This window comes from Schistocerca cancellata, chromosome 2 (genome assembly GCF_023864275.1).
Source record: "Schistocerca cancellata isolate TAMUIC-IGC-003103 chromosome 2, iqSchCanc2.1, whole genome shotgun sequence".
NCBI classification, from domain to species: domain Eukaryota; kingdom Metazoa; phylum Arthropoda; class Insecta; order Orthoptera; family Acrididae; genus Schistocerca; species Schistocerca cancellata.
The window spans coordinates 41,545,517-41,559,854 of record NC_064627.1 but is presented as its reverse complement, the minus strand read 5'-3'; the positions used below and the strand labels follow the sequence as shown (position 1 = coordinate 41,559,854).

General features: G+C 39.5%; 1 protein-coding gene across 1 annotated transcript in view; it reads left to right on the top strand.

Moving 5' to 3' along the window:
• Nucleotides 1-14,338, top strand: part of LOC126150512 (histone-lysine N-methyltransferase PRDM7-like) — a 277,290-nt gene that overhangs the window by 244,758 nt on the left and 18,194 nt on the right. The window contains exon 8 of the mRNA XM_049915881.1: nt 7,754-7,932. Coding sequence (XP_049771838.1) covers nt 7,754-7,932 — 179 coding nt within the window. The remainder of the gene's footprint in view (nt 1-7,753; nt 7,933-14,338) is intronic.

Below are 14,338 nucleotides of genomic sequence, written 5' to 3'. Positions count from 1 at the left end.
TACTGCTCAAGTTGTACTACAAGTTTCTTGACTCCCCAATTCTAGTTAGTACTTCCTCATTATTTTTGTGAGTGACCCATCTAATCTGAAGCATTCTTCTGTAGCACCACAGTTCGAAAACTTTTTATCTAATCTGTTTATTGTTCATATTTCACTTCTATACATGGGTACACTCCAGACAAATGCCTTCAGAAAAGACCTACTAACACTTAAATCTGTATTCTATGTCAACAAATTTCTCTTCTTCAGAAATGCTTTTCATACCATTGCCAGTCTACATTTTATATCCTCTCTACTACAACCATCATCAGCTACTTTGCTGCCCAAATAGCAAAACTCATTGGCTACTTTAAGTGTCTTGGCTGCTAATCTGATTCTGTTAACATCACCTGATTTAATTTGACTACATTTCATTATCCTTGTTTGCTTTTGTTGATGTTCATCTTATATCCTTCTTTCAAGACACTGTCCATTCCGTTCAACTACTCTTCCAAGTTCTTTGCTGTCTCTGATAGAATTACAATGTCATTGGCAAACCTCAAAGTTTTTATTTTTTCTCTCCAAACTTTAATAATTTGTACTCCAGTGTTTTCTTTAGTTTCCTCTAGTGCTTGTTCAGCATACATATCGAACAACATTGGGGTTAAGCTAAAACCTTGTCTCGCATTCTACTCAACCACTGCTTACCTTTCACTCCCCGTGACTCTTATAACTGCCGTCTGGCTCCTGTACAATTTGTAAATAGCCTTCCCTGCTGTCTGGCTCCTGCACAATTTGTAAATAGCCTTCCCCTCCCTATATTTTACTCCTGCTACCTTCATAATTTCAAAGAGACTGTCCCAGTCAACATTTCCAAAAGTTTTCACTCAGTGTACAAATGCTATAAATGTTGGTTTGCCTTTCCTTGAGCTATTTTCTAAGATAAGTCATAGGGTCAGTATTGCCTCGCATGTTCCTACATTTCTCTAGAATCCAAACTGATCTTTTCCAAGGTCTGCTTCTTTCAGTATTTCTATTATTCTGTAAAGAGGTCATGTTAGTATTGTGCAACCTTGACTTACGAAATTGATAGTTCAAGCAATGGAAACTCCAAGTGAGAATATGAACAATGTAGGAAAGGACACATTGCTACTTACTGTAAAGAAGACACATCAAGTTACAGACAGGTACAATTAAAAGGTACATGCACAAAGCTCTTGGCAACAGCCTTCATCAGTAAAAGAGAGACACACACACCATTGCGACACACAGACAAGCACACCTCATGCACACATAACTGGAATTACTACATTGTTCTTGAAATCGGAGGGTATTTCGGCTTCTCATACATCTCATCTTGCACATGAGGTGGAAGAGTTTTGTGATGGCTGGCTCTCTCAAGGCTATCAGCAGTTCTAGTGGAATATTGTCTAGTCCTGGGACCTTGTTTTGACTCAGATCTTTCAGAGTTATGTCAAGTTGTTCTTGCAGTATCATATCTCTCATCTCATCTTCATCTACATCCACTTCTCTTTCTATAGTATTGCTTTCAAGTTCATCTCCCTTGTACAGACACTGTATATACTCCTTCCACCCTTCAGCTTTCCCTTCTTTGCATAGGAATGACTTCCCATCTGAGCTCTTAATATTAATACAGCTGCTTCCCCAAGGGCCTCTTTAATTTTCCTGTAGGTGGTATACTTCTTTCCCCTAGTGATATATTCTTCTAACCATTTGGCCCTAGCAATTTTGTACTTTCTATCAATCTCATTTTTTAAACATTTGTATTCTGTTTCACCTGCTTCATTTTCTTCATTTTTAAATTTGCTCCTTTCATAAGTTAAATTCGATATCTCTTGTGTTATCCAAAGATTTCTACTAGGCGTTTTCTTTTTACCTATTTCATGCTGTGCTGCCGTCAATATTTCATCTCTTAAAGCTACCCATTTGTCTTCTGCTGTATTCCTTTCCTGTGTTCTAATGAACCGTTGTCTAATGCTGCCTGTGCAACTCTCAAAAACCTCTGGTTCTTTCAACATATCCAGGTTCCATCTCCTTAACTTCCTACCTTCATCCAATTTCTTCAATTTTAATCCACAGCTCATAAGCAATACATTGTGGTCAGAGTTCACATCTGCCTCTGGAAATGTCTTACAACTTAAACTCTGGCTCCAAAATCTCTGTCTAGCCATTATGTAATCAGTCTGAAACCTTTCTCTAGGTCTCTTTCATGTATACAACCTTCTTTTATGATTCTTAAACCAATTGTTAGCGATGATTAAATTATGTTCTGTGCAAAATTCTGCCAAGCAGATTCCTCTTTCATTCCTTTCCCCAATCTGTATTCACCTAATATATTTTTCCTTCTGTTCTTTTTCCTACTATAGAATTCCAGTCCCTCAACACAATTAAATTTTCGTCTCCTTTAACTATCTGACCAAATTCTTATACACTCCTGGAAATGGAAAAAAGAACACATTGACACCGGTGTGTCAGACCCACCATACTTGCTCCGGACACTGCGAGAGGGCTGTACAAGCAATGATCACACGCACGGCACAGCGGACACACCAGGAACCGCGGTGTTGGCCGTCGAATGGCGCTAGCTGCGCAGCATTTGTGCACCGCCGCCGTCAGTGTCAGCCAGTTTGCCGTGGCATACGGAGCTCCATCGCAGTCTTTAACACTGGTAGCATGCCGCGACAGCGTGGACGTGAACCGTATGTGCAGTTGACGGACTTTGAGCGAGGGCGTATAGTGGGCATGCGGGAGGCCGGGTGGACGTACCGCCAAATTGCTCAACACGTGGGGCATGAGGTCTTCACAGTACATCGATGTTGTCACCAGTGGTCGGCGGAAGGTGCACGTGCCCGTTGACCTGGGACCGGACCGCAGCGACGCACGGATGCACGCCAAGACCATAGGATCCTACACAGTGCCGTAGGGGACCGCACCGCCACTTCCCAGCAAATTAGGGACACTGTTGCTCCTGGGGTATCGACGAGGACCATTCGCAACCGTCTCCATGAAGCTGGGCTACGGCCCCGCACACCGTTAGGCCGTCTTCCACTCACGCCCCAACATCGTGCAGCCCGCCTCCAGTGGTGTCGCGACAGGCGTGAATGGAGGGACGAATGGAGACGTGTCGTCTTCAGCGATGAGAGTCGCTTCTGCCTTGGTGCCAATGATGGTCGTATGCGTGTTTGGCGCCGTGCAGGTGAGCGCCACAATCAGGACTGCATACGACCGAGGCACACATGGCCAACACCCGGCATCATGGTGTGGGGAGCGATCTCCTACACTGGCCGTACACCACTGGTGATCGTCGAGGGCACACTGAATAGTGCACGGTACATCCAAACCGTCATCGAACCCATCGTTCTACCATTCCTAGACCGGCAAGGGAACTTGCTGTTCCAACAGGACAATGCACGTCCGCATGTATCCCGTGCCACCCAACGTGCTCTAGAAGGTGTAAGTCAACTACCCTGGCCAGCAAGATCTCCGGATCTGTCCCCCATTGAGCATGTTTGGGACTGGACGAAGCGTCGTCTCACGCGGTCTGCACGTCCAGCACGAACGCTGGTCCAACTGAGGTGCCAGGTGGAAATGGCATGGCAAGCCGTTCCACAGGACTACATCCAGCATCTCTATGATCGTCTCCATGGGAGAATAGCAGCCTGCATTGCTGCGAAAGGTGGATATACACTGTGCTAGTGCCGACATTGTGCATGCTCTGTTGCCTGTGTCTATGTGCCCGTGGTTCTGTCAGTGTGATCGTGTGATGTATCTGACCCCAGGAATGTGTCAATAAAGTTTCCCCTTCCTGGGACAATGAATTCACGGTGTTCTTATTTCAATTTCCAGGAGTGTATCTCAACATACACTTCTTCAACCTCTTCATCATCCGTGGGGCTAGTTGCCATGTAAACTTGTACTTCTGTGGTAGGCATGTGCTCAATGTCTGTCTGGGCTATGATAATGCGTACAATGCATTCACTATGCTTTTCTTTCCTATTTTCTTATTCATTATTAAACTCACTCCTGCATTACCTCCTCCTGCCATCGAACTTCAATAATTCTCACTATATCTAGATTCAACTTATCCATTTTCCTTTGTAAGTTTTCTAACCTACCTGCAAGGTTACGGGATCTAACATTCCACTATCTGATTTGTAGAAGTCACTTTTGTTCCACCTGATGATGACATTCTTCTGAGTAGTCCCCGTTTGGAGACCTGAATGGGGCATTAGTTTACCTCTGGAATATTTTACTGAAGAGGATTCCATCATCATTTAACTGTACAATTTTATTGTGTATGTTTTTGCTGTGTTCAGAAAGGAGAAATCCAATCTCTGTCACATCAGGGCAGTGAAATAATTCATTGTTGACAAATTAAAATATCTACCAAGGCCAGGATTTGAACCTGGGTCTCCTGCTTAGGCAGATGTGTTGACCATCCGCACCATCTTGACACAATGGTTAGACACAACTGCACGCACTACTCAAGCATGTCTCCCCCATCAATCCAAATTCCCATTTGATGCACACTACCAAAGTAGCATCTCTTACCGCTTTTTTTCTGTTTGTTCCTCACATCATGTGAAGTCCCACACGAAGTCAGGTGAAGAGTGCTCTGCACTAAAAAATGGTTCAAATGACTCTGAGCACTATGGGACTTAACTGCTGAGGTCATCAGTCCCCTAGAACTTAGAACTACTTAAACCTAACTAACCGAAGGACATCACACATGTCCATGCCCAAGGCAGGATTCGAACCTGCGACCGTGCTCTGCACTGAATGATTGTATTAGCTTGTATGGGGCATATATATATCCCTGTCCTTTTGGAATGTGTAATTTGGATTTGTTTTGTTCAGTTTTTTATAGTTTCTCATTTAGATTGTATGTTACAGTTTCACCCAAATATTTAAATTTATCAAGAATTTTGATTCTTTGTTCTCCTATTGTAATTTTGTTTGCAAGTGGTGGGTCATTAGTGTAATCTGTTTTTCAAATGATATTCTTCATTACTGTGTGCCATTCTTCCATCTTCATCTAACAGTATAAGCATAGGGAGCTCATACCATTTTAGTTGTTTCCTAAAGATTTTGCAGCAATTCCTGGAATTGGTTTTGTGGTAATCATCTCCTGTAGAGTTTATTATGTCTTTATGGAATCCTCTCTTAATTGTCCTGATGTTTTGTGTGGATTTTTTCCTTTCATTTTTGAGATTGACAGTATTTTCTTGTACTTTGTGTATTTGAAACTTTAACCATGCTTAGTGTCTTTTTTGTGTAATTTGCCACATTATGGTGTCCATCATGCATGTTTTCTTAGTGGGTTCAAGGGAGCTGGATTCTCAATTTGTTTCTTGAGACTTGGTACCAGTTTTTCTATATCATCTGTTACTTTGATGGTGTATGATGTTCGTCGGTATTTTCATTTTTAATTAGCTGATGTGGGTCATGCCTCCTTTTTGTTTTATTGGCTTTCCATTATTTTTCTTTAATGTGAATTTAATTTTATTTTTAGTGAAGTAGTGTTCTGAGTTTGCATCTAATCCTCTCAATATTTTAACATTGTAGATTTCCTCATGAAAATTTTTGTGTACAGATACATGGTCCAGCTGCCATTCCACCTTCTTCCAGTGTGGGTGTTTCCATGTTCCAAGTTTATTTGGCTTCCCCTTGAAGTATGTTGATGTAGATATAAGACATTCTTTGTAAAGTTCTAAAAGTCATCGATCATTTTTGTTTGTAAAGTTACACGGAGTCCATTTGCCATTATCTCTTTATATTTCCTAGATGGGCATTGGTGTCTCCCATTAAGATTTTTACATTCCTTTAATTTATTCTGTTCACAATTTGTTTGAGAAGATCCCCATTTTAAAAGTCAAATTTGCAATTCTTGGTGATACTGCTCTAAAACCAGTTGAATTATTTACTTTTTATATCCACTATAAATCCTTTTCCAAATTGGGGAAATTGCTGCATAACCCTTTGTCCCAGTGTTCCATTATTATTTATTTAAATAATCTGTTAAATTCTTGAGTTCTCCAGTCTTAAGTAGTGTTTTTATGTTGTATGTTACAATTTAATTTATTTTCTTATGTTAAGTCTTCTTTTTGTGTGTTAGTGTGCATTTGGGTGAATGCAATTTGATGTTATTTTCTAGTTGGCTATCAATGGAATCGGATGTATCATTTATTTGCCTTTTAGGGCAGGATAGTGGTATTTTTTTCCAAAGAGACGTTTTTGTATTTGACATTAACTGGAACAAACTCTGATTTACAACTACAATTGTTAACTGCAAGGGTTATGTTTGGTCTCAGAGAGATATTCTATAATGAAGAGCCAAAGAAACTGGTAAACCTGCATAATATCCCGTAGGCCCCCACGAGCACCCAGAAATGTCGCAACATGACGTGGCGTGGACTCGACTAATGCCTGAAGAAATGCTGGACATAAGTGACATCATGAATCCTGCAGGGCTGTCCATAAATCTGTAAGAGTACAAGGAGGTAGAGATCTCTTCTGAACAGCACATTGTAAAGCATCCAAAATATGCCCAATAATGTTCATGTCTGGGGAGTCTGGTGGGCAGCAGAAGTGTTTAAACTCAGAAGAGTGTTCCTGGAGCCACTCTATACCAATTCTGGATGTGAGGTGTCACATTGTCCTACTGGGATTTCCCAAGTCTGTCTGAATGCACAATGGACATGAATGGATGCAGGCGATCAGACAGGTTGCTTATGTATGTGTCACCTGTCAGAGTTGTATCTAGACGTATCAGGGGTCCCAAATCACTCCAACTGCACATGTCCCACACCATTACAGAGCCTCCACCAGCTTGGACAGTACCCTGCTGACACGAAGTGTCCATGGATTCATGAGGTTGTCTCCATAGCCATATACAATTTGAAACAAGACTCATCTGACCAGGCAACATGTTTCCAGTCGTAAACAGTCCAATGTTGGTGTTGACAGGCCCAGACAAAGTGCAAAGCTTTATGTTGTGCAGCCATCAAGGGTACACAAGTGGGCCTTTGGCTCTGAAAGCCCATATCGATGACGTTTCATTGAATGATTTACACACTGACACTTATTGATGGCCCAGCAGTGAAATCTGCAGCAGTTGTTGGAATGATCTTCTTCAGTTGTCATTGGTCTCATTTTTGTAGGATCTTTTTCCAGCCTCAATGATGTCGGAGTTTTGATGTTTTATCAGATTCCTGGTTGTACAGGAAAATCCCCACTTCATCCCTACCTTGGAGATGCCATGTCTCATCGCTCCTGCTCTAACTATAACACCACATTCAAACTGACTTAAATCTTGATAAACTGCCATTGTAGCTGCAGTAACCGATCTAACAACTTCGTCAGACACTTGTCTTACATAGGTGTTGCCGACCGCAGCGCTGTATTCTGCCTGTTTGCATATCTCTGTATTTGAATGCGCATGCCTATACCAGTTTCTTTGGCACTTCAGTGTATTTCAGTCAAGTCCTCCGGTAAGCTGGTGAGGACCTCCCTATCTGCCATGTGGAACTCACTACCCCTCCTGCTATGACAGAGTGTAGTAAATGCTGTAATATGTTAAACCTCTATTTATTTTTACCTGTCACTCAATTTCAAGTTCATTTCAAATAATCTAAGGTGAAACTTTGTCTGAATTCATATGCCTTGCCAGTAGAATTTACACATCCCATATTTTGTTTGATAAAAATTGTAAATTATTTATTATTTTATTTGCAAAATTTGTTGAATGTTTCAGGTATCAGTGTACCCTTTAGACCCTGAAAGAGCAGCGAAAACGTTACCTAGTATCTTCCGAATAGGGCCTTCTGCAATAAGGAAAGCAGGTCTGGGTGTATGGACAACTACTTCACTTTTGCCACGTACAGTATTTGGACCTTATGAAGGATCACTTTCTGATACTGCTAACGACAATGGGTACTGTTGGTTGGTATGTACATAGTACAATTATTATAACTGAAATGATGATAAATTGGTATTACAAAATACTAGTGACTGAAATTAATATTAAATAAAATTTTAAAACTGGGGCAACCACGGCTAAAATTGTCATACACGATTTACAGACAATTCATACAAGTGTTAAAACTATTAAATATAAAAGTGAATGAAAAGTCGAACAGTTCACTGTAGCTGTATTTATTTAAGTCAATTATAGACCCACACAACCAGTTTCACAACTTTTAAATTGTGTTTTATGTTGTGTATCTGTACAGAATTTTTTAAAGTTAATGCTTTGATAATGAAGAAAAGAAGTTACCTGAGATATCTTGAAGTACTGAATGAATAGACTTAAAAATGAAAAAAAAAAAAAAAATTACCCATCTCGTTAGGAAACTAGGTGTGGATCACATATGCTCCACAAAGAACAGGGCCTATCCACATTTAATAAATAAGATTTATGATTTCATACAGAAAAAGGTTACATGCAAATGCTATGTCTTATGTTACAGGGAGTAGTTACAGAATGCTGCAGAATAAGTGTTGGAATGGCTAGGCAAAGTTTTCAGCACTCCTCAATTGATAAAAAACGATTATCAGTGGTGAATGTCATGTCTAAAAACAAAAGAATAGAATTAGGGATCAGGACTTATCCTTGAATAAAAACCAGTAAATCAGTAACTCTAATGAGAAATAGATGGGGACAGTCCCCATCTGATGCGGAACAACTGCCAAAAATGGGACTGGTCTGTGTTAAAATCACAAATTGTCATTACTTTACTGATTAAAATATGTTCTTGTCAGCCTGTGTCAAGCAACAGACAGTACCCCTCATATAAGTTATCCAGGAAAGTACTGGGTCCTGTGGCGAGTGAAGAATAAAATAAAGTTAGTGATGAAAATTAATAAAATTAATGCACTGAAATATACTGAAAATTATTTTAACTGATTTGGGGTTTCACTGATGACCGAAAGGATGAAGCTGATATTGCTGGCCAAACTTACCCAAAGCTGACACACTCTTGGGTGTTGTTGAAGCATGTGCTGTGGCTGCCATCTGCATACTGAGATGGTGATAGAAACTGAACTAATGTGATCAACATGGAAGATAAGAAAAGCACAATGCTAGTTCTCCGCTGAGAAATTGTGTGGCTAATGGTACTACACAAACTATCATACTTGGCTCTCTATATTACTTAAAACTGAACCTTGATTTGGTATGGAATTACAGATCTTATTTATTAAATACGTATATGCCTGTTCTTTGTGAGGCATGTCTGATCTACACCTACTTTCCTAATTAGATGGGTAACATTTTTGTCCATGTTCAAGCCTATTCATTCAGTACTTTAAGAGGTCTCGGATAACTTCAGTTCCTGATTATCAGAGGATTGATTTTAAAAAATTCTGTACAGATATACACCAGGAGATGGAGCTGAAAAAGTTGTGAAACCAGTTGTGTGGGTCTATGATCGACTTAAATAAATAAAGCTATAACGGACTATTTGACTTTTCTTTCAGTTTTAACTTTCAGAGTTTTAACACCCGTATTTAAACAACCATTTACTGTATGAATTGTCTATCAGTCATGTGAAATTAATATTTCTGTCTGATGTGATCAGCTTTTAGGCAATAAGTTAATTATCATTAAGAAAACCAATAATCACTAGCATTTCAGAGTCACATGGATTCTGTACAGGTTATTCAATTTTGTTTTTCTATAGCTACCCATGGTGAGCAATCTGATAGTAATTTGGCAAAATAAATAAAAATCATATCACACGTACCTTGCTGTTAACCAAGTCATAATGAATGTCTTTAAATATTGCTTTTAGGCAGATGAGCTCATTCAGAAAAATACCCAAGTATTTCTGGGTTGGAGTGTGATGTATTGTTTGTAGACATATGTTTGACTAAAATTATAACCATTCTGTATTCACTTAAAGTTACAGCTTATTTATGCAGTCTCTCTTTTCTTTTTCTTATCATTCCTGTTATCTTATTTGTATTTCACACAGTCACACTTTGATTTCAGTTGATACTATTGGTTACAGAATCTTATGGCTCTGGCAACAGTGGTATCAGGATAGTATCTTTAACTACTAATCCAGAGGTTGTGGGTCTCAGATACCATCCCAGCCATTGCTTAGATTTTAAATAAAAATCATCGGCAATGCTAGCTGAAGCCTTCAAATACAAATAGTCACCAGTACTCTGCCAACAACATCATTATAAGAGGACTGAAGAGTAGAGTCTGCGGAGAATATCCTTTTTTTTTTTTAATCATATCAGTCTGCATAATTTTCTGCACTCATCTCTAGCATTACATCTCAGATTCTTCTATTCTTTTCATTTCCAGTTTTCCCATAGTCCATGATTTATTTGTTTATTTACATATCAAGTTCTGTAGGACCAAACTGAGGAGCAAATCTCCAAGGTCATGGAACATAACAGTACACGAAATTACGAGGGCCACTCCAAAAGAAATGCACACTATTTTTGTGAAAATACAGTTTTCATTCTGCATGTGTGAAAGTTTTACAGAGTGTAGATACATCCTTCCCGCTTGTTTTCAAACTTAGTTCAACCTGTTCCCATGAGTGGCGCCATCACAGCATATCTTAAAGATGGCTGCTACACTTGACGTTCATCAGAAGCAACGTGCTGTCATCAGATTCTTGTGCTGTGAAAACGAGACAGTGGGAAACATCCACAAGAGGTTGAAAAAGGTGTATGGAGATGCTGCTGTCGATCACAGTACACTTAATCAGTGGGCAAGCAGGTTACATGATGAAAGCGGCCACAGCAATATTGAGGATTGTCCTCGCAGCAGCAGACCTCGTACTGCACTCATTCCAGACAATGTGCAGAGAGTTAACGAATTGGTGACTGCTGACAGACGCATCACAGTGAACGAATTGTCACACTACGTTGGGATAGGGGAAGAAAGTGTTTGCAGAATATTGAAAGTGTTGGCGTTAAAAAAGGTTTGTGCCAGGTGGGTTTCCAGGATGTTGGCAGTGGCTCACAAAGAAACAAGAAAAACGGTATGCAGCAAACTTTTGGAACAATACAAGGATGGTGGAGAAGAATTTCTTGGAAGAATTGTGACAGATGATGAAACATGACTCCATCATTTTCCACCAGAGACGAAGAGGCAATCAGTGGAGTGACATCATGCAAATTCACCCAAGAAAAAAAAATTTAAAACCACACCTTCTGCAGGGAAAGTTATGGATATGGTGTTTTTCAATTCCGAAGGACTCTTGCTTGTAGACATCATGCCAAGTGGAAGAACCATAAATTCTGATGCATATGTGACAACACTGAAGAAACTTCAACTTGACTGAGTCGTGTTCGACCACATCGGCAAAAGCAGGATGTTTTGCTGTTGCACGACAATGCACGGCCACATGTCAGTCAAAAAACCATGGAAGCGATCACAAAACTCGTATGGACAACACTGAAACACACACCTTGCATTCCTTACCTGACTCCATGAGACTATTATCTCTTTTGGAAACTGAAAGACTCTCTTCGTGGAACAAGGTTTGTAGATGATGACTCCCTTGTGCACGCTGCCAAACAGTTGCTCCAACAGGTTGGTCTAGAATTATACCATGCGGGTATACAGGCTCTGGTTCCAAGATAGCATAAGATAGTTGAGAGGGATGGAAATTATGTGGAGAAATGAAAATATTGTTCCTAAAGGATGTATCTACACTCTGTAAAACTTTCAAACATGTAGAATAAAAGGTAGATTTAAAAAAAAGTGTGTTTCTTTTGGAGTGATCCTTGTACAACATATAAGTAATAACAGATAAAAATAAAATCTTTATGAACCCAAAGAACTCAATCCATAAGTATAAGTATGCAGTCAACAGTGCAACAAGAATCAACTTACTTTTTCAAGGAACTCCTCGACAGAATAGAAGAAGTGACACATGAGGAAACTCTTCAGTTTGGATTTGAAATCGCATGGATTACTTCTAAGATTTTTGAATTCGAGTGGTAGCTTATTGAATATGGATGTAGCAGTATACTGCACACCTTTCTGCACAAGAGTTAAGGAAGTCTGATCCAAATGCAGGTTGGATTTCTGGCGAGTATTTAACTGAGTGAAAGCTGCTTATTTTTGGGAATAAGCTAATGCTGTTAACAGAAAATGACAGTAAAGAATATATATATCGAGAGGCCAATGTCAGAATACCCATACTCGTGAACAGGGGTCGACAAGAAGTTCGTGAACTTACATCACTTATTGCCTGAACTGCCCATTTCTGAGCCGAAAATATCCTTTTAGAATGGGAAGAGTTATCCCAGAATATATCATCATACGACATAAGAGAATGAAAATAAGCAAAGTAGAATAATTTTCGTGTCAAATGATCACTCACTTCTGATACCGTTCAAATAGTAAAATGTCATTAAGTCTTTGAACAAGATCCTGAAATCAGGCTTTCCACAACAGTCTACTATCTATCTGAACACATAGAAATTTGAACTGTTCAGTTTCACAAATCGTATGCCCAATTTGTGAAATTAAAAAGTCAGGTTTTGTTGAATTGTGTGTTAGAAACTGCAAAAACTGAGTCTTACTGTGATTTAGCACTAGTTTATTTTCTGCAAGCCATGAACTTAGGTCAGGAACAGCACTATTTGAAACTGAGCCAATGCTTCACACAGCATCCTTTACTATCAATCTAGTGTCATCAGCAAACAGAAATATTTTAGAGTTATCCGTAATACTATTACATTTTTATAAATAAGGAACAGGAATGGCCCCAACACTGATCCATAGGGCACTCCCCACTTGACCGTACCCCACTCAGACCCCACACACAGCCATTCTCAACATTGTGAATGATGACCATTTGCTGTCTGTTGTTAAAGTAAGAGGTGAACCATTTGTGAGCTACTCCCCGTATTCCGTAATGGTCCAACTTATGGAGCAATATTGTGTGATCGACACAATCAAATGCCTTAGTTAAATCAAAAAATATGTCTAGCATTTTAAACCTTTTGTTTAACCCATCCAGTACCCCACAGAGAAAAGAGAATGTAGTATTTTCAGTTGTTAAGCTACTTCTAAAGCTGAACTCTACATTTGATAGCAAATCATGTGCTATAAAATGATCAATTATCCTTACATACACAGCATTTTCAATAACTTTAGCAAGCACTGATGGCATAGAAATAGGTCTAAAATTGTCTACATTATCCTTTTCTCCCTTTTTATAAAGCAGCTTTACTACTGAGTACTTCAGTCATTCAGGAAACTGGCCATTCCTAAAGGATAAATTACAAATATGGCTAAATACAGGGCTAACATGTGCAGAACAGTACTTTAATATTCTGCCAGGCACTCCATCATATCCATGACAGTCCTTAGTCTTCAGCGATTTAATTATTGACTCAATGTCCCCCTTGTCTCTATCACAGAGGAGTATTTCAGACATCAATCTCGGAAAGGCATTTGCCATGAGAGTTGTATGATTCCCTGTAGAAGATAATTTCTTATTTAATTCACCAGCAATGCTCAGAAAATGGTTGTTAAATACTGTACATATGTGTGATTTATCAGTAACAGAAATATTTTTACTGCAACTGACTTTATATCATTTAGCTTGTGCTGCTGACCAGACACTTCCGTCACAACTGACCATATGGTTTTAATTTTATGCTGTGAATTAGCCATTCTATTTGCATACCACATACTCTTTTCCTTCCTAATAACATTTTTAACCACCTTACAACACTGTTTGTAATGGGCTACTGGAGCTTGATTGTGACTACTTCTAACATTTTGATGTACAGCGTGTGGCAGCGTTCATAGTAGGATATTGAAAACACACCATCAGGAAGTAAATGTAATTTATTTATTACCTCTTATGTCAATTAATAGTTAAAGGTATGCCATTTACTAATGCATAAGTCATTGTCCATTGCATGGATTACTTTTTGAATATGACTCCTGCACTACACATTCATCTAGGCGGCATTGGAGGGTTTCCATAACTCGGCATAATGTATTCCCTGGGACATTGCCGACAGCAGTTGTGATGCAATCCTTCAACTTAGGAATGGTGGCACAATGTGTTTGGAACACTTATTGCTTCAGGTAGCTCCAGAGGAAAAAGTCTGCACATGAAAGGTCAGGTGAGCAAGGCGGCCAGGAAATGTCACCAAAATGGGTAATTGCTCTACCAGGAAATGTCTGTCACAAGAAATCCATGCAAATTCTTGCTGTATGCGAGGTCGCTCCATTTTGTTGAAACCATAATTGTTCCACATCCACATCAACCATACCTAATTGGGGAAGAACGAAGTCTTGCAGCATCTTTAGGTAGTGTTCACTGGTAACAGTTACAGCCACACTGCT